Source organism: Engystomops pustulosus, chromosome 2, assembly GCF_040894005.1.
Source record: "Engystomops pustulosus chromosome 2, aEngPut4.maternal, whole genome shotgun sequence".
Classification (NCBI taxonomy): Eukaryota; Metazoa; Chordata; class Amphibia; order Anura; family Leptodactylidae; genus Engystomops; species Engystomops pustulosus.
Window position 1 is genome coordinate 95200964 of NC_092412.1, and position 20524 is coordinate 95221487.

General features: G+C 38.2%; 1 protein-coding gene across 3 annotated transcripts in view; it reads left to right on the top strand.

The window, feature by feature from the left end:
- Window positions 1-20524, top strand: part of COL4A2 (collagen type IV alpha 2 chain) — a 178849-nt gene that overhangs the window by 122022 nt on the left and 36303 nt on the right. For all 3 annotated transcript variants that reach the window (XM_072135559.1, XM_072135561.1, XM_072135560.1), the window contains 16 exons: window positions 2727-2771; window positions 3820-3882; window positions 4472-4516; window positions 4818-4871; window positions 6203-6269; window positions 9760-9870; window positions 9950-10096; window positions 10380-10472; window positions 11205-11368; window positions 12727-12799; window positions 13149-13255; window positions 13620-13803; window positions 14653-14688; window positions 15880-15954; window positions 16725-16832; window positions 19499-19720. In XM_072135559.1, coding sequence (XP_071991660.1) covers window positions 2727-2771; window positions 3820-3882; window positions 4472-4516; window positions 4818-4871; window positions 6203-6269; window positions 9760-9870; window positions 9950-10096; window positions 10380-10472; window positions 11205-11368; window positions 12727-12799; window positions 13149-13255; window positions 13620-13803; window positions 14653-14688; window positions 15880-15954; window positions 16725-16832; window positions 19499-19720 — 1594 coding nt within the window. The remainder of the gene's footprint in view (window positions 1-2726; window positions 2772-3819; window positions 3883-4471; window positions 4517-4817; window positions 4872-6202; window positions 6270-9759; window positions 9871-9949; window positions 10097-10379; window positions 10473-11204; window positions 11369-12726; window positions 12800-13148; window positions 13256-13619; window positions 13804-14652; window positions 14689-15879; window positions 15955-16724; window positions 16833-19498; window positions 19721-20524) is intronic.

Here is a 20524-nt window from a genome sequence, read left to right on the forward strand (position 1 = left end):
GGGCATAGAAACAAAATTATAGACAAGCATGTTAAATGTAAAGGTTATAAGACCATTTCCAGAAGCTTAATGATCCTTAATGACTACAGTTGCACATATTTTTGAAAATGTAAGATCTATGGGACTGTAGCCAACCACCCTGGGCATGGCAGGAGTAGGAAAATTGATGACAAATCAGAGACAAATAATACGAATGTGGCAATAAAAAGATAATGTTGGGGCCACTCAACAAGGTACTGTTCTAACCAATCGGGGCCTAAAATTTGTGCTCATAGATTGTCTAGAGCATTAGCGACATAAATGCAAAATAAAAAAGTCAAGTGTATCCAGAGTACCAATTTTGTGTTTACCTTATACCAGTGATGGCTAACCTATGGCACTGGTGCCAGAGGTGGCACTCAGAGCCCTTTCTGTGGGCACTCAGGCCATCACCAGAGATGACTCCAGGTATCTTCCTGCAGTCCCAGACAGCCCAGGACTTGCTGTACACAGAGGTATTTTAAAGTGACAGCTCTACATGGGACTATTTTCTGCTTTATTGGTGTCCTCAGGGTGATGGTATCAATGAAAACTGTGACAGAGAAGGGAGTATAAATCATAGTCTTTGTTGTAGTTTGGGCACTCGGTTTCTAAAAGTTTTGCCATCACTGCCTTATACTGTTGCACAAAAAGTCATACACTCATTTGTATAAAATTGTATAAATCTATTTATTATAAAAACCAAACTATTCGGATATCCAATATATAAAAGACACAAAATATATCATATAACACGTAAAAACATTTGTGACCAACTCGTTATTTATAAAAGAATTAAAAAACGCATACAAGACATATTTTGTATGTACAAGATGCTATTTAGCAGATTGTGTGTGTACAGGGTGCCATGTAGCAGATTGTGTGTGTACAAGGTGCTATTTAGCAGCCCTAAGTGCTGTTGCCCACGGTGTGCTATTTACCATAAAACACCAATAATTCCTTCAATTCCTTTAGTTGATGAATGGGGTATATGTAGGTGTCAAATATATGGGTGGATTATATAGCAGTCTTGATGCGGTAATGGATACACCTACAATGTGGTGGTGATTATGTTGGAGTGATCGCCTATTTAGCAGATTGTGTGTGTACAAGGTGCTATTTAGCAGACCAAGGTGTTGTTACCCACAATGTGCTATTTGACATATAAAACCACTATATCTTTCAATTCAGTATGTAACAGTCTTGATGTTATAATGAATACACCTAAGTGGACTTATTGGGAGATGGCCAAGAGGACACCATTGCTTAAAACAAGTCATAAAAAAATTTACAAAACCACCTGTTGACAAGCCACAAAGCATCTGGGAGAATTTCCTATGGACAGATGAGACTAAAATCAAACTTTTTGGCAAGGCACATCTGCTCTATGTTCACACACAGTAAAATGAAGCATATCTTGAAAAGAACACTGTCCTTTCTGTGAAACATGGAGGAGGCCCTGTTATGTTCTTGGGCTACATTGCTGCATCTGGCACTTTGTTTTTTAAATCTGTGCTATGTATAATGAAATCTCAACACTATCAAGGGATTCTAGAGAGAAATGTGCTGACCAGTGTCAGAAAGCTTGGTCTGAGTCGCAGGTCATGGGTCTTACAGGATCATGACCCAAAACACACAGCTAAAAACACCCAAACATGGCTAAGAGGAAAACATTGGACTATTCTGAAGTGGCCTCCTATGAGCCCTGATCTTATTCCTAATGAGTATCTCTGGAAGGAGCTAAAACATACCACCTAGAAAAGGCACCCTTCACACACCAACCAACCAACGAGCAGTTTGCTCATGACGAGTGGCCCAAAATACCTGTTGAAAAGCTGCAGAAGTCTCATTGACAGTAACAGAAATAGTTTGATTGCAGTGATGCCCTCTAAAAGAGGAGCAACAAAATATTAAGTTGATGAATCATCATTTCATGATTTTTTTTTTTGATTCTGTTGAAGCATGGTAGAAAAGCATTGTCTGCCATTCATTTGTTCATTTTTATAGAAATGTCATTTATTTTTTATTTTTGTCAGATTCAAGTTATTTCTATGACCATTATGGGTTTTTCTTTCATTAAACAAGGGTTGTCAATAATTTTGTGTGTATTTAGTATTGGCTACTTTGGATTTACAACATACATTGGGGCACATTTACTAAGAACAGGGCAAACTGCATTAAATGCTGTTTACCTGTGTATAGTGCAGGGTGCGCCAGATTGAATATTTCTGGCAACATTCTTCATCAACCTGGTGCTCCCGGCGCTGCCCTGACAGAGTGCACCATCTTTTTTCTGGTGTATCTTTAACATAGGCGTGTGACACAATTCTGTCCGATTTTGCATGATAAATCTGGCGCGCAGTCCAACTAAGCAACGGAACACCCCCCACTAATTTGTGTTGCATGAAGACTAGTGCAGCTGGGCCACAAAAGAGTCGTATGCAACACAAATGTGGTGCAGGCACTTCTTAAATACCTGTGCAAGCAGATTGCACCTAAAAGAATGTGCAAAGTCCGACAGAAAACTATTGCACAGCCCTTAGTACGGTAAATGTGCCCTATTGTCTGTTTATACATTTAGTTGTAGATGTGCTATGTGGACAAGGTGGGCAACTTTGCATTCTTCTCACATTAATATTAATTATTTTATTAATTAAATTGTTACCATTATTTTATTTATTAAATGTCTCTATTGTTAATGTTTTTAGGGACAAAAGGGCGATAGAGGAGAGAAAGGAAATCCTGGATTGAAAGTAAAGACGTCATTTGTTTTCTAATAAATATTTTAACTGTTGTTTCTATTTCCAATCTAAATGAAAATCCCACGGGTGTTGGAACAGGGGGTAGAGAAAAAATAAAAAGTACTTCCTTGTGTGTCCAGTAGTTCAGTCACTTTGATGACTCCAAGCGTTGATGGCCACATGGCCACTGTAATCAATCAGTGGGATTGGTGGTCACAAAAACAGTAATGGTGAATTAATCCTACCTGTTTCTGTTACCACTGATTAGATACAACAGTCACATGGTCACCAACAGTTTTGGTCCAGATAGGAGTAACAACAAAGTGACCAGAACAAGGTAAGTACCTTTTTTAATTCTTCTCTCCTACCTGGTCCTGCAACCCAATGGTTTTCTATTTAGATTGACTTATTAATTATCTGTGTTATATAAACTATATACAAATAATATTCACTGCACACCCTACAACGGTTTTCTCTCAACAGAAGCTAATGTGTACCACAGTACTTATTTTCCTTTTACATCGTACCTGGGGGTAGGGGCAGCTTCAGCCTTTGTTTTCTCTATTTCACACCATTGCCCTCCCTCTCCTGCCTGCTCAATGCACATAACAGGAAGTGGGGATGGGGTGTGGGAGCTGCATGAGTGCAGGAGAGGAGACTGACACAGGCGCACACAGACTGCCGATGCCCCTTCCCTGGGGACCACACATTGTTGGCAGGGAGCCCGGTAATGTGAATGAAACTTATATAAACTACTAAATGATTCAGAATGCTGACAAAGACATTTTTAAAATCAGAAAATCATAGGCTATTGGAACCTTTCACCAGCTAAAAATGACATTTCTGGTGACAGGATCACTTTAAGGCCTGCAACAACATGCCACTTATTTAAATAAGCATTTAACAAGCTCATAAAGGTTCCTTTGAAAATCTTGTACAATCCTTGCAAGTAGCTATTAGGTTAACATCAAATGGTATGGCCGTTTAAAGTTTATTTATGTTTGGGTAAAAATATTATAGCAGTTATTTTATTACTTTTTCATATTACTTCTGTTTTTAGGGACAAAGTGCTTTTTATGGAGAAAAGGGAGAAGAGGGGGTGATGGGCTTCCCCGGAACAAGGGTAAATCAAATGTTACTAGATAGTTTCTGTTAGTTGCTATTGCATTTCTTTTAGTATTTAAAGGAAATGTAGACATCATATTAGAAATTACAATTTAAATTAAATTATGTCTTCCCGATCAATGAGGGGATTATACCTCTGCATTTGGTCTTTCATCTATTTCCTGCATACAGAAGATACTGAGGATATCTCTAGTTTGCAGTATTTTCCAAAAATGTGTGAACAGAACTGCAGCTTGACAGTTTTCCTAATAAAATGATGGACCTTTTAAGAAATATATTTCAAGTATTGGTATGTTGGTGTTGGTAATCGATAGACATAAACAAAAGAGATATAACAGACTGAAAAACACAAATGTCAAATGAAAATCTCATGATTGTCACAGGTTTAGTTATTTTCTAATTAAATCTTGTAACTTACTTTCACAATGGAATCACCTTAGTGGCCACATTTCCACTAACCTGATCAAACTAGTAAACAGATACTTCTGTTACCCATTGTGTAAATTTTATAGCTAGTCTAGAAATTCAGCTGTCAAAACTATCTTAAGTGCTGGTTGAACACACTAATAATACATTATTTTTTGTAGGGTTTTTCTGGCAGCAGTGGAGAGCCTGGAGACCCTGGATATGATGTAAGCTTCAAACATTCTCAATGTTAACTATATCTGGTAATTTTGAATAAAAAAGACAACATTATAAATAAATATTTAGTTCTTGCAGTGTGCCATATACATAAGCACTCCGAGAGTCATGATTTTGATTTGATAATTATTGAGTGTAAATAAATACATTTAATATAACAGGCTTTAAGTACGCAAATTACATATAAATGGCAGATCCGTTACATGTGCTGCATATTTAGTATATTATTTTTAGTTCAGCAGTATGTACCTTAATCCTTTAAATGACTTCATTTTTTTCCTACCTTCACAGGGACAACCGGGATCAAATGGTTTTCCAGGGATACCTGGCTTTATAGGAATGAAGGTAAATAGGATTATATATAAGCCACAATGTTATCTTCCCTAGAAATTTGTTGTACATTTTCTAGCTACCGTATATACTCGAGTATACACCGAAGTATAAGCCGAGGCCCCTAATTTTACCACAAAAACCTGGTAAAACCTATATTTTTTTACTCGAGTAAAAGCCGAGTTTGGGTTTTCAGTACATATATACTCGAGTATACATGGTATATTTGCCAAGGTTCTTTGAACAAGTGTTAGCATGGTGTTGTTTGATACATTTTTTATTGGGAAAAGTATTAGGATTACGTATACAGTTTAGGTATTTTGTTAAAGGTTTTCTAGGTTAAAAATATTGATACCATATCTATGGAATATGCATCAATATTAGACTAGTCCATTCTAGTCGTAAGTGTTAACAAGCGTTTACTCCTAACAAGGGAACGCTTAACATAGAACAATATTTTAGCTCATACAATGGAACATGGTTCATTAACAAAAGGGATCTCAAACACATAAGCTTTTTCACCTCTGCATGTGTACATCTATAGACTGATGAAACAGTTTCCAACTTTTCCATAGAGATATTGTTCCCCCAATCGAAACTCATGGACATCTTTTTGTAGTTATTTTATTCTGTGCACATTTCACAGTATCGTCTCTCCTTGTATCCACATTGTCTCTTAACATTTCACAGTACAAAACCCCAATGAGCCATGGTGGTTAGCTGAACCATTTGTAACTGTTATCTAGCGGTAGTAAGAGACGCAGGAGGTATGATTGTGAACGTATTCATACAAGCAGTGACAACATTTACGTTTTCATCAGGACATTTCAGATTTACCAATATAATCCTCAGTGTGTCTGTTACTTCCTAGCAGTATATATACTTAGGAAAATAAAATAACTTTATTGGCTGTCTATAAAGAAACATTCAAAAGGGAACTGTGTTTTCTGGGAATCCCCTTTCTTGTTTCAGACAATTAATAAACTTTATAGAGTAGAACAGATGAAGAAAGAATTAGTCAGGGTCTGCTGTCTGTTGCCTAAAGCTATGGAATTCAGTTTACTGCAAAAGAACATAACAAAAGAAAACGACCATGAGGGAGAGTTAAAAGTATAAAAGTTAAAATAAAGGCCGCTGCTAAGAAAACAGCACAATGCTGTAAAGATATGAAAAAAACATGCCATATGTTTGTACAGAATAAAACATACTGAATCTCTTTCTTGAAAAACACAAATAAATAATGTCTATATGTATATTATATAATAACACAAAATTTTATATGTATGATAGTGTTGTTTTCATTAAACATCCATAGCACAGTTATTTTTATTAATGTTTCTCCTTAGGGAGAACCTGGTGGAATAGGTGCTCCAGGACCTCCTACCTATGTTAAACATCCTGGTATACAGAAAGGTAAATAGATATTTCTGACAATCATAATTGAGGTCTCTTTTACACCACATTTGGTAAATAATAACCTTTCCACAGAATCACCAAATGTTTACAAAACAATGACAGTTACCCTTATTGTGGAGCAATGGCAGCATGAATAGGCTGCCACCTAAGCACATGGGTAACTGTTTGTCCTCACTCACTACTTTGTTATGTTTATACTGTGAGCATGTTTTCAAAATTAATGAATGTACAAAGAAGGGAGTGGTAAGTGTCACTCTATTCTTTTAAAGGGAACCAGTCACCACATTTTCACAAATACAGCTAGTGGCAGGTTCCTGTAGAGTCCAATTAACAAAATGCCACCCTTCTTTTAGCTAAAAATAGTTTCCCTAAATTATCCCATAAATCAACTTTATCTTATAATACCTGACATCAGAGGGGGTGTGTCCTGCTAAGGTAACTGCTTCCATCGACTCCTCTCCAGGCCTTATACCTCCTCAGAATTCATTATTTCATGTCATGTGACCGGATTGATGTCATCTAAGGTTCCTATAGCCTATACATTTGCAAAGTCTACCCCAAGTATGGAGTTCTACTACTCCCCATTCTACATGGAGACATGCTGCGATTTTATGTGATCAAGTACATACATGGGGTACATCTTGCAAATGTAAAGGGTATAGGACCTGGTCATATTACATGAACCCCGGTTCATCACTCTGGTAACATGATATGAATGTAACACAAGGCACCGTGTCAAAACAATTAACACAATATTTCCTAAGTAAATAAAGCTTTATAGCTTTAAAGCTTGTAGGTGAATATTGGCAGATGGTCCCTAAGTACAAGGAGGCAGGGCAGTGATTTGAAGAGACACAGAGCTGTCAGTTAAAAAGGCATGGGAGAAAACAGAAAGTCATATTTTAAAGGAATTCTAACATCATGGATCTACATAATAAGGTAGATCCGGTGGCATATTTATGTAATCTACAGCAGTCATGTACTTTTTTAATAAAACTTTCAGTGCCCCAGAACTTAATAAAAATATTATTTTACATATATTTACCGTATATACTCGAGTATAAGCCGACCCGAGTATAAGCCGAGGCCCCTAATTTTACCACAAAAAACTGGGAAAACCTATTGACTCGAGCATAAGCCGAGGGTGGGAAATGCATTGGTCACAGCCTCTCCAGTATGTAGCCAGCCAGCCTCTGCCCCAGTGTATATAGCCAGCCAGCCCCTGCCCCAGTGTATATAGCCAGCCAGCCCCTGCCCCAGTGTATATAGGCAGCCAGCCCCTGCCCCAGTGTATATAGCCAGCCCCTGCCCCAGTGTATATAGCCTGCCAGACCCTGCCCCAGTGTATATAGCCTGCCAGACCCTGCCCCAGTGTATATAGCCTGCCAGACCCTGCCCCATTGTATATAGCCCGCCAGACCCTGCCCCAGTGTATATAGCCCCCCCCCTTCCCCGTCGTGCAGCACAACAATACCGGATGGATCGCACAGAAGATCTACGGGTGCCGCCAGAAAGGCGAGTTTTGATTTATTTATTTTTTTTGACTCGAGTATAAGCCAAGTTTGGGTTTTTCAGCACATTTTTTGTGCTGAAAAACTAGGCTTATACTCGAGTATATAAGGTATATTTTCTTGAGAGGCTACTAGAGCGTGGAGTAGCTACACGTTGAAGCGGGAGCTACGGCTTCTTCACACGCCTTTAGCCTCTTCGATCTCTTCTACAGAATCTTTTCAGCTCGTTGTAGCTGCACTCACTCGTCTGTGAAGCCAGAGTTCTGCACATGCTTAGAACTATGTGCTGCAGAGAACCAATAGCTTCCAGTAGACTCTCAAGAAAACTTGAATATATACAAGATAACATTTTTATTAAGTTCTGGGGCTTATGAGTTTTATTTAAAAAAGGACACGGCTGCCATAGATTACAGGAACATTTTACCGGATCTAACTTACTGGCATCTGATATCTACCTGATGGTAAGTTTTCTTTAAATAACAGTCAAGTAATCTAATTTACTTTATTTCTAACTTGGGGGGGTAAAATTCTGGTGACAGGACTTCTTTTTTGTTTTTGGTTATGTTTTCTTCTTGAACCACATTGAGGATTTAGTGACACCTATATGTGTGTAGCCAACCAGAAATAAAGAATAGTCTTGCTAAAAATGCTGCTGAGTTTAAAGGACACCTGTCATCAGGTCTGTGTCACTAGTCCTGTCACCACTACCTGTTGGAGCAGCTCACAAGGATCCCATCCCAGCCTTTATCTAGTTATTTCATACATTATTCATTGTAAAATCATCTATTCTTTATCATGTAAATGAGGCTGGTCACATGGTCAGAGGCAGTGATGTCACTCCTGTTCCCCCTCCCCTCTCCTCCCCCTGCTCATGTCTGTGTGTAATGTATAGTAAAGCATGGCTAGTGTGTGTGCTGCATCTGCTGACATGCTGCATCCTCCTAATATACAGGTGAGAGACACAGACATCAGCTACACATGAATCTGACATGTTCTGCTGTAACATGGCTGCAGCCTGAAGCTGCTGTATCTCTCCTATACACACACACATGCACATACAGGCTGCAGGGGGCGTGGCCACCAGCACCAGGAAGCACATCATTATACAGCCTCACTCCATTATACAGGCTGTCAGTCATGCACTGGGGGTGTGGCTGTGCCTCCCACTCATGAATAGAGTGGACAGCTTGAATATGCTAATGCTTCATTGGACATTTCACAGGTCATTTGCATACAGCTTTAGGACCTCATTGCTTAGGTTTACAGGCATGTAGAGGGACAATGAAGAGATAGAGGCAATGCTCTCTAATGGCAGTTTATGAAAATATATTTAGTTTAGGGGGGTTATTTTACATGACGGGTTCTCTTTAAACCACATTACATAGTCTCAGATGCAAATTACACTTATGGTGTAAACAGAAACCAAACAAGGATAGCACCGCTATCTCTTTAGATTTACAGTTAATCCCTGGGTTACATACAGGCTAGGCTCTGTAGGTTTGTTCTTAAAGGACATCTACCCTCAGATTAACTGAAGGTAGACTTTCCAAATTTTCAAGCTTGTCCTTCTGCAAAGTCTCTGCCACAGTATAATAAGATATACACTCCCGCACTCTCTTCATTTTAGCCTGATCCCCTCCGAGAGCGGGGACGTCACTATCGGTGGGATCAGGCCTAAATTGAAGAAAGTGGGGACGTGCATATTTTGTCACACAGCAGAGCCCAGAGCTGATCCAGTGCCTCCAGCTCAGTAAATCTTATAGTATATGTCCTTTAAGATTAATTTTTATGTCAGTTGGAACAGGTATATTTTGTAAGTTTTTTGTTCCTCTGACAACTGGATCCTGGGATGACACATATTCAGGAACTGCCTGTATTTCCAACTTTCTGTACATAGTTTTGTTTACTTTGGTTACATCAAACTGAAGTATCTTACCCATGCACTTTAAAAGAAAGCAAGTTGTGTTTATTTAAAGGATCAAGAGGAGACTTTGGCTTTCCTGGAAATGCTGGAATTGATGGAGAAAAGGGTGAAATCGGAGATACTGGACTTCCAGGTTTAATGGGAAGACCAAGTCCATTCCCTGGTAAATATTAATTGTTATCATTATATTTTGTAGAAGTCTTAATAAATCAATGATACTGATTTTACTTTTCTTTAAATAGGACCTCCAGGCTATCCAGGTTTAAAAGGTGAAAGAGGTCAAAAAGGATACCAAGGGGTTCCAGGCTTTCCTGCCTATCAAACTGGAACTGATGGAGAACCAGGAGAACCTGGACCACGAGGACCTCCTGGATTACCTGGGTATCCTGGTAAATAGAAAAAGCAGTTTCTCAAATTTACATGAACATTGACTAAAGGGTTTTTCTCATACTCACAGGATGTTCAATACATATCTAATAAATCAATTGGTAAATGACCTTCACCAATCACACTGATCTTTTGATTATTTTTATTCTTTAGTAAAAATTTTTAGCAGAGATAATGCCAGGGGTTATTAAACGCACTAATTTTTACCTGTGTTAGATATTTATGATTTCATGTTTTAAATGCATTAAAATGTACCTTATGTGTTAGATATATATATATTTATAGGTGGACGCATTGGACGCAAGGGCGCTTTAGGACTTCCAGGGCAACCAGGTCAAAATGGATTTCCGGGCCTAGCTGGTTTCAAAGGACTCAAAGGTGACTGGAATAAATACTTCATATTTTATGCTCTTATATCGGTGGTATTTCATCTGTAATACCTCTATCTTCTGCCAGTCATTGGATGCAGTTTATATCCACACAGCTCTCTATGTGCTGCACCTCCATATATTATTCTCTCTTCTTTGTCTATCAACCTACAAGAGGATATGACTAACCTTCTCCATAATATAAACTTCCTACAACCATCTCAATTACTTTATCTCACTGTATTAGTTTCCTACCATCAGATTGATATGTAACATTCACAATTACAGCTACAGGCTACATTCACACAAACATATGGGGGACATATATACATCCGACATATATACAGCTTATATACGTCCCCCATACACGGCAATAGGCTCAGGGCGCCATACGGGAGCGGTACGGTGCCGCACATAGCCGGGAGAAAGATAGGATATGTCCTTTCTTTCTCCCGTAATATGGCACCACGGCCATATATCGCTATAGAGAGGGGCGGGGGTGAGCGGCGCTCATCTCCTCCTCCTCTCCCCAGCATTGATGTATGCCCGCCGTACTATGATACGACAGGCATACATCGTGTGTATGTAGCCTTAGAATGAAGCCTATCAAGGCATCATTTTTACAAGTATAAGTTCACTTTTAATTGTAAATAGAAAGCATAATATCCTGGTGCAACACAAACATTATTTTATCATTTGTTTATCATTTGTGACATCAGTTTTTTTTAAATATAATTTGTAGGTGAACAAGGAGAATGTAAATGCTTTGCTGATGATGAATCTTCAAGGGGGCCTGCTGGAGAGCCTGGCCCTGTAGGATTTTCCGGCTCACCTGGGTCACCTGGTCGAAAAGGAGAAAAAGGAGATAGAGGAGTTCCTGGTCTGCCTGGTGCACCAGGCACAGAGGTAAGACTTTTTATTTTCAGGAAATAAAATCAAGCACAGTTTAATCTTGCTCCTGATATATACATTTCATGAAAGCTGAGCCACATATCATATAGTGGCATCCATTCCACATATGTGCGATATTGTTTTGTCTTTGTATAGAATAGCACAGTTTGTCCATGCAGATAAAGATACTATACTGAATAGCACAAAATTGTGTATATAAGAAGTGGCTGTGTTGATTCCTACTTTCAACCCTGTGATTTTGTGATTGCTGCGTGCTGAGTAACTGCATGAGCTTATGGGAGGGAGGAGGGGCAATTCTAGCCTTTTTGCTGCCTGAGGCAAAGAAGGTGACTCCACCTTCCCCAGCAGCCCACCCCTGAGCCCCTGCCATATTCGGCTCACTAAAATTGTAGGCAAATATATAAATAGCATCTACAAAAGCAATACTGACAATATTACTAACAAATGAGAACATCCTCACACAGCGTCACAAGATCAATGGCACCCTGTGACTGACACTGCCATTGCTGATGCCATCTCACACACTAGTGGGCCTGTCAGTGACACAGCCATTAGTGGCATCTAGTACCTTACATGTGACCATCTGATCCATTAGAAAGAGGACTTCATTATGATTTTTCCAAGCCATAACTTATCACTGCTGAATTCACCGCCTCACCTCTATGCAGCAAATCTCCACACTGTGCCCCTGAAAATACAGTATAATTTCACCTATATAACGATGCACCAAAATAATTTATACCTCTAGCAACACAACAGACTACAAAAATAAAACATCCTATATATAGACCCCAATATAAATTAGTATGTACAGCAGCTATAATGTATTATGTTTATACCCCCCCCTAGTTAATATATAAATAGTATATATAGCCAAACATCCTCTCATAGACAGTATATAGCAGCCACATCCTTTAGCAACCACATCAGGGATACAGGCCGATGTGCGTGATGACTTCAGGATGGTCTGTGTAATGCAGAGTGGAGCAAACACACAGGTCTGTGCTGCACAGCTCTGCCTGTCAGTTGCATTGTTGTCTTAAGCCGATGTAACTGATTTTTATGTTACGGGCTTGGCAGCATTCGGCAAGTCTGTACTACTGATGATCCCCCTTAGTGCTTTGCAACCTGTTGTCAGGGATTTTTATCCAGCCTCAGGGCAGATGCAGTTCAGGGGTGGACAATATGTTAAATAATAGAAAAAATAGCTCAGAAAATGTAGACAGTAGTTTCGGTTCTACCAACAACAAAATATGTATCCAGCATGTAAAACCACCTCAATGAAGAAAACAGGAAAAAAAATTTTTTAAATAAATTAAAAATATAAAAATATTGATTAATTTACTTTTAAGGGACTTCCAGGCATCAATGGCCTTCCTGGAACTGATGGACAGAAGGGAGACATTGTGTTTGCTACTGAAAAAGGTAACTAGTTTATTATAGATTAATTAATTACAGATATAATAATGCTTTGGTTTTACTGTTTAAACTGTACAGGAGAACTTACCTTACCACCAATGTGGACCCCATAACCTCAATATGACTTGTACTCTTTAACAAACTTCTTTAACATACTTCACTGCCTTGCCTCCAAGTTTCTGGGTCATAAAATCCTGCATATACATCCACATTGGGTTGTTCCTGTACAATGTGTGTTGGAATGCACAAACTTTGCTAATAAACTTCCATTCATAATGGCAGGGTATGGACAAAAATGAACTATACGTAAGTGTGCATGAATAATAACGATGATAATCTATTGATATTCCTTAAGGTGCAAAGGGTGCCCCAGGAGATCCTGGTATACCTGGCATTGCAGGATTTGAAGGATCTCCAGGAAAGGATGGAACCTATGGAATTCCTGGCTTCCCAGGTCCTCCTGTGAGTAGAGTAACACATATCAATTTACAAATCTAAGCAAAATTAGAATATGTAAAAAAAAAGTAGCATGAAAGCATCCTATAAATAACATTAATGATGCCTGCACATGAAAGAAGGAAGACTAGTAAATAACCTTATTCCATGAAAACCCAAAGCGTCAAAAGAAACATACAGCAAGTTTAATTGTAAGCAAACATGTTGGCAGAAAACAAGATTTTTGTTTAATAATACTGCTTTTAAAAAGTGCAATTACATATCTTGTATTTATAGATTCATTATTGATGTTTAGTTTTATAAAATAGGTGCAAGCATGCAGTAATGGTCAAATGTACAAAAGCATGTAACATATATACTCTTGATATAGGGTGATGCTGCCAAAGGACCCCTCGGAGACCCTGGTTTTCCAGGACTTTCAGGTCCTGAAGGACCTAGAGGTGAGATTGGCCTGCCAGGTATAGGCTTTCCAGGTTCCAAAGGAGTACGTGGACTTCCTGGGACACCAGGGCTGAATGGATCACCAGGAATTCCAGGAATGCCAGGTTTAACAGGTATGAATAACCAATGCTACTTTCATAGATGAAGTCTGGCTCAGTAGCCCATTACTTTCATTTTTAGCTTTTTTAGGTTCACACTGAACAGATCTGTTTACATAAAATAAGCTTATTTTCCAGCACACCTAGTTCTGCAGTGAACCTGGGGAAATATGCTTCTGCTTCACTGCACATGTACCTGAAGCTAGAAGCAGGTGCAGTGAAGCCAAGGAGAACTGGCACGGCTTCACTGCAAAACTGCAAATGCTGGAATTGTTAAACGTTTTATCAGTATTTTAATCAATTTTAAAGCTGATTTAGTCAAAGAATAAAGTAACATTTCTACGTAGATAAAAATAACAGAATTTTGAATGACTTTCTACATTTCACAGATATGTACCATCTATTTACTTCATGGACCGCACACAATCCAACTACATCCCTATTTTGCTATTAATGATAGCACATTTGTGTGCTGTTGACTATTAATGGTAATCATACACACATGTCCCTGTGTTTTGTTAATGCACACATGATCTGTGAAACATTAAAAGTTAATAGATTCACCCATTCTATGCAAAAGCAATTGTCTTTTTTTCTCCATGATTATCACTGAGAAAGCTCTGGATTATGCAACTGATAAAACAGATGTTTTATAGAGATAGGACAGGACTAATATATGGTGTGTTTACTAGAAAAGAATAATTTTACAACACTTTCATCACTATAATAATGCAATATTAGTAAGGAAAATAAAACCTTAGTGAGATAGTGCTTACATAGGCTATAACATATACTACACAATGTACAGTATTTGGTTAGAGCTCACCAGCTATATTAAGATTATTTTTTTTAATACTATAACAGGTGATTGCTTCAAGGAGCCTGGAGAGAAACAAATAGGTAAGCCCAGTGCATTGGTGGATAAGTAGAATCTTAGAATTCTAAAAGCTAGAGGTTTGCCTATCCAATCGCTGCCTATGGGTTTATAGGAATACTATTAAGGCAGTTCATGACCACCCCATAGCATCCTACAATCTCATCATGGGGAGTGGGAAGTACCCCACTCAAGCCCACTTCTTTTACCTAACTGCATGCATCCCTTTGCTGATATAGACATCAACTTAGTGGTTTAAGATGCATTCAATCTTTTAGTAAATACTTGCAGTTCCCATAAATTAACAATTCTAAAGAATCTCTCCTTAGAAATTAGAATTTTGTAATTTCACTGTTATTCATCCTAAATTTATAAAATGTGTTAAAATGAATTAAGCCGATGATTCAACTATAATAAGACAATTCCTTTAGACAGAGAGAATTAGCACCAAAATTTCAAAATGTTTCAAAATAATTAAGAAAACTAAACTGATTCATAAAAAGTAGCCATAAAGTTTAGGAACCACCAGACAATTTTTTTGCCTGTGTTAAGGAGATCGCACTGGTTTCGGACGCCATCTGGACTACTGTCCGCCATCTTATTTACAGCGGCCATGTTCCCTGACCATGGTCAAGTTAATGTCATGATTCAAACTTCATTTCATGTAACCTGTTTGCTCGCCTGTCAGCTAATACCCTTTGACATTTAATGAGAAGCCAGTCTGTCCTTGATTATATTATGATTCTGGCGTCTGCTTTTCTTATTCTTCTCAGCAAATTAGTATAAACAATATCTGTGTACAAGGTCTCTGAGAACTGAGCACAATTAATTAATTTTTTTCCCAGAATGTGCTGATGTCCAATAGAATCTAAGTGCCTTATATCCTTTCATACAACACCCAAAATGCTAATTTCTCTGTATTAAAATACAGCTCGGGTTTTTTGAAATAAACAGTGTGATTTGAGTGCATCGGAAGACCGGAATGTGTCTTTCTTTTACTCTGTCATCTCGCTGCCGGCAGCTATCTCATCCTCCCTCAAAGGGTTAATTAGGACTCACCTTACAAAAGTCAAGAGGGCTGTTGGGGCCCTGCATAAAAAAATCCCTATCACTTGTATGCAAAACATTTTAGCATTAGTATGACAAAGATGATACCGGTATCATAAGGAAATGCCTTCAAATATAGGTATAAAGTAATTGGACCTCTGTGTTTGCAGGCAATGCATGTACTTTAACACCACCACCTGCACCAGCAGGAGCACCAGGACCACCAGGATTACCGGGATTTAATGGTAGGAACAGTTATTTTTGTATATCATATTTAGATTGAATACAACTTATGTATTTTTTATTACTTTTAATGCCAAATGTGATTGCCCAAGAACTAGGCACGGCAAAACATATTCAACATACTGTATATTGTACAATAAGACTAAAATAAAGATTCTTATTCAATTTAAAGTATCAGGTTTAGAGATGAGCGTACCTAAACTGGCCAATCACATGGGCAATCACATCCATTAGCTGCATGGCCGCCAATCCGGCTGTATGTATGTGTTGCGCAGAATGCACCCAAACCCCGGAACCAAACTTAAATCAGGTTGATGCACCATTTTACAACATATATATTTTGAGGGGGAAAAACATTATTTTTATCATTATTTTCATTAATTGTTTTACACTGATCATAAGCTATAAATTAATTAAAAAAACTACAAATACAAGCAGTCAAAAGGTCAATGTTTGCTTCTAAATACTGGAAGGTGATTATGTCTAATTTATAACACATGGTGCCATACATTAGGAGCGTCCTCCACCAGTCCATGCATCTGGCTTAAAAGAATAACTAGTGTGCATCTAAGATATAATTTCCCCCGCCAAAAAGATCACCCAGTACAAAGGATTGTGTCTGAGGATTACAACTTTTTTTTTATGTTTTAAATACTTTTATCATACTTTTTATTACATTTTAACTTTGTACATGCTCACCTGGTAGCCTAGCAAGGATCTGATTTAGAATACATAAATTTAATACATTTTTGTTTCACTTTTATGATATCAGGTATCAGAGGCTTAAAGGGTCAGCTGGGGGTGCCAGGACCAGATGGCAATAAAGGTTTTAAAGGGATCAGAGGAGATCTTGGACCTGACAGCTTACCAGGACCCCCAGGTAATATTGTTCTATATCTTGCAAAACATTTGAATCTAATAGTAGTGAAATTTCCTGCATTTATTCTTTTCTTTGTACCTTGATTTTCATGATTATTATAAATATTCGTATTACACATATTCCCAATTTCATGCTTGATATAAAGTTTAAAATATAGTACGTTGGCTAGTATATATATATATATATATATATATATATACATCTATATATACACCATATATACTCAAGCCTAGTGTATAGGCTTCCAGCTCCTGTAGTATATAGCCTGCCAGCCCCCTAGTATATAGCCTGCAGCCCCTGTCCCAAATATAATGCCTGTAGGAAAAAATAAATAAACAGTGTACTCACCTTTTGGCTCCCCCCCCTCCCTTTCGAGGTGCTCTATACAGTGATCCTCCGGCATCGGATTTGTGTACCTGCACAGTCCGTTACAGGCACCATGACGTCAGCTGCTCACTGACATCGTAGTGTGTGCTGATGCCGGCGCACATAGTTGTATGTCAGTGGCTGACATCACGATCCCTGCAGCAGACAGCATGGGGACAATGGGGACGATGCGGGAGCATTGCTGTATAGAAGAGAATATATGTATATTGTGTATATATATATATATATCTATGTATATATATATATTATATATATATATATACATAGAGAGAGCTATTTGATAAAATGCGTACATTAACTGCTTCACGGCCAGTCGCCTTAAATATACAATACTGTTCAGTGACCTATGGACCTTAAACCTTTAGGTAAAGATGAGGACACCATACCATTTAATGGCTTGTAAATGCGTCCCCCTATGAAGCAGCAATCCCACTGAAGAATTGCTCCAGACTTTTTTACATCAATATATTTTCACTTTAATTGCTTTACTGGTACTTTCCTTAAGCAATTAAGTCATAGGAAGTATCCAGTTTGTTGCAGCAACAGCTTCCATGGGGTTGCATTGTTTATATTTACGGTATATATATTCTCTCCCCTCATTTCTGAGGGGAGAGAATATACATTCACTGCAGCATGTGATTGTAAAAATAATAGCACACTACATGAAGTGAATAAAATTAAAATAATAAAGCGGATATTAAGTAAAGGGAACATTTATTTGAGAAATATGCTGCTTTAGAAGGTAAATCCTTTATAACTAGGCATAATTAGGCACATACACTCACCGGCCACTTTATTAGGTACACCATGCTAGTAACGGGTTGGGTCCCCTTTTGCTTTCAGAACTGCCTCAATTCTTCGTGGCATAGATTCAAAAAGGGATGGACATGGTCAGCAACAATACTCAGGTAGGCTGTGGCGTTGCAACGATGCTCAATTGGTACCAAGGGGCCCAAAGAGTGCCAAGAAAATATTCCCCACACCATGACACCACCACCACCAGCCTGAACCGTTGATACAAGGCAGGATGGATCCATGCTTTCATGTTGTTGACGCCAAATTCTGACCCTACCATCCGAATGTCGCAGCAGAAATCGAGACTCATCAGACCAGGCAACGTTTTTCCAATCTTCTACTGTCCAATTTCGATGAGCTTGTGCAAATTGTAGCCTCAGTTTCCTGTTCTTAGCTGAAAGGAGTGGCACCCGGTGTGGTCTTCTGCTGCTGTAGCCCATCTGCCTCAAAGTTCGACGTACTGTGTGTTCAGAGATGCTCTTTTGCCTACCTTGGTTGTAACGGGTGGTGATTTGAGTCACTGTTGCCTTTCTATCAGCTTAAACCAGTCTGCCCATTCTCCTCTGGCATCAACAAGGCATTTCCGCCCACAGAACTGCCGCTCACTGGATGTTTTTTCTTTTTCGGACCATTCTCTGTAAACCCTAGAGATGGTTGTGCGTGGAAATCCCAGTAGATCAGCAGTTTCTGAAATACTCAGACCAGCCCTTCTGGCACCAACAACCATGCCACGTTCAAAGGCACTCAAATCACCTTTCTTCCCCATACTGATGCTCGGTTTGAACTGCAGGAGATTGTCTTGACCATGTCTACATGCCTAAATGTACTGAGTTTCCGCCATGTGATTGGCTGATTAGAAATTAAGTGTTAACGAGCAGTTGGACAGGTGTACCTAATAAAGTGGCCGGTGAGTGTATATTCCAAAAGAAAGCCTCTCTTGTCACTAAAAACAATCAAAAATATTTTTATTAATATGCTTAGTTGTTTAAATTTTTTTAAATTAATCTGAAACAAGCCGATACTGTTAAATTTGGCCCGGTCCTGAAGCTTTTAATAACCACTGGTCATGAAGGGATTTTTATGCTCCCTTGTTCCCTTTAGCACATGATCTTTTAACTATGGATTTGGAGCTCTGTATAAGAAAGGCGACGCTCAGATTAAAATTACATTAAAATTAAATATACTAAATGTCACAAAAATAATTCAGTGTAGAAATTCCCACCTAAAAAAGATTTATTTTATTAGCATACATTCAGGATCAACTAAATGTGTCTACAACTTATCATCATGGTTTTAGTAAAGCAAGAGCAACTCATTAGTAATTTGATAAGTCATCTTTTATTTATCATGCAAACTACATTATTAAATTATACAAATAATACAGACACTCAGAAGATTTTTGTTTGCACTATAATAATTGCATTAATGTTGTCTGATTTAAGTTGTCATTATAGTTACAGTACTATCTTCACTATCTTTTGCAGGTTTTCCAGGGAGAAGAGGAGACCGTGGTATTCCTGGATTACCAGGTTTACCTGGGCTACCTGGGCTCGAGGGTAATCCAGGTTTGAAAGGATTTGATGGTCTGAAAGGTGGCCCAGGTGATGTTTTGGGTGCTCCATCAGGATCTTGGGGAGATATTGGGTTTCCTGGTTTCCCAGGTCCAAAAGGCAAGCAAGGCGATGCAGGTTTACCAGGATTACAAGGTATATTATTCATATCTGTTTATAACAATGGCATTGACATAAAATGTTAGTTTCTTAACAACAATGGCTACTTTTTTGGCAACAACCAATTTAAGAAATTAAGAATTAGTGGGTGTACTGATTGATGGTAGTCTGTTATCTGCCACACACACCGTTCGGTCCATAAACATTTTTCTCATTTTGGTTCTATACATTACCACAATGCATTTTGAACAAAACAACCCACATGCAGTAGAAGTTCAGACTTAAAATGTGAGGGACTTATGCATTTTTTAAGGGTCAATAAAGATTTTTATTGAACAAAATGCATTATATATGTGTACATTTTTTGAAGAATAAATTTATATAGCAAAAAATTCTAAATTGAACCTACCATTTAACAAACTTCCTAAAAGCTGTTTTACATACATTGAAGGATTTGTTTATATAATAGGGTAAATTATGGGGTATTACTATTATTTAGGCCTCTCACAGTCACTTCAAGGCTGAGCAAGTCTTGCAAATGTAGATTTTGGTGACTTTGATGAAATGTGAAAACTTGCACCTAAAGTTATAAGCCTTATTGCATCAAACAGAAATAAGAGGATGTCAAAAAAAATAAAAAAACATGCCAATATGGTTTTGCTAAATGTTAGTTAGCAAGTTATTTTAGCAGTATGAAGTATTCACCTTTTTATCATAAATAAATAAAAGACATATCATCAACATTTTACAACTAACATGAAATACAATGGGCCAGATGTATCACTTGCTTTTTCTGTTGTTTTTGAGCCCTTTCATATTGCCTCACTATTTTTGTGCCAG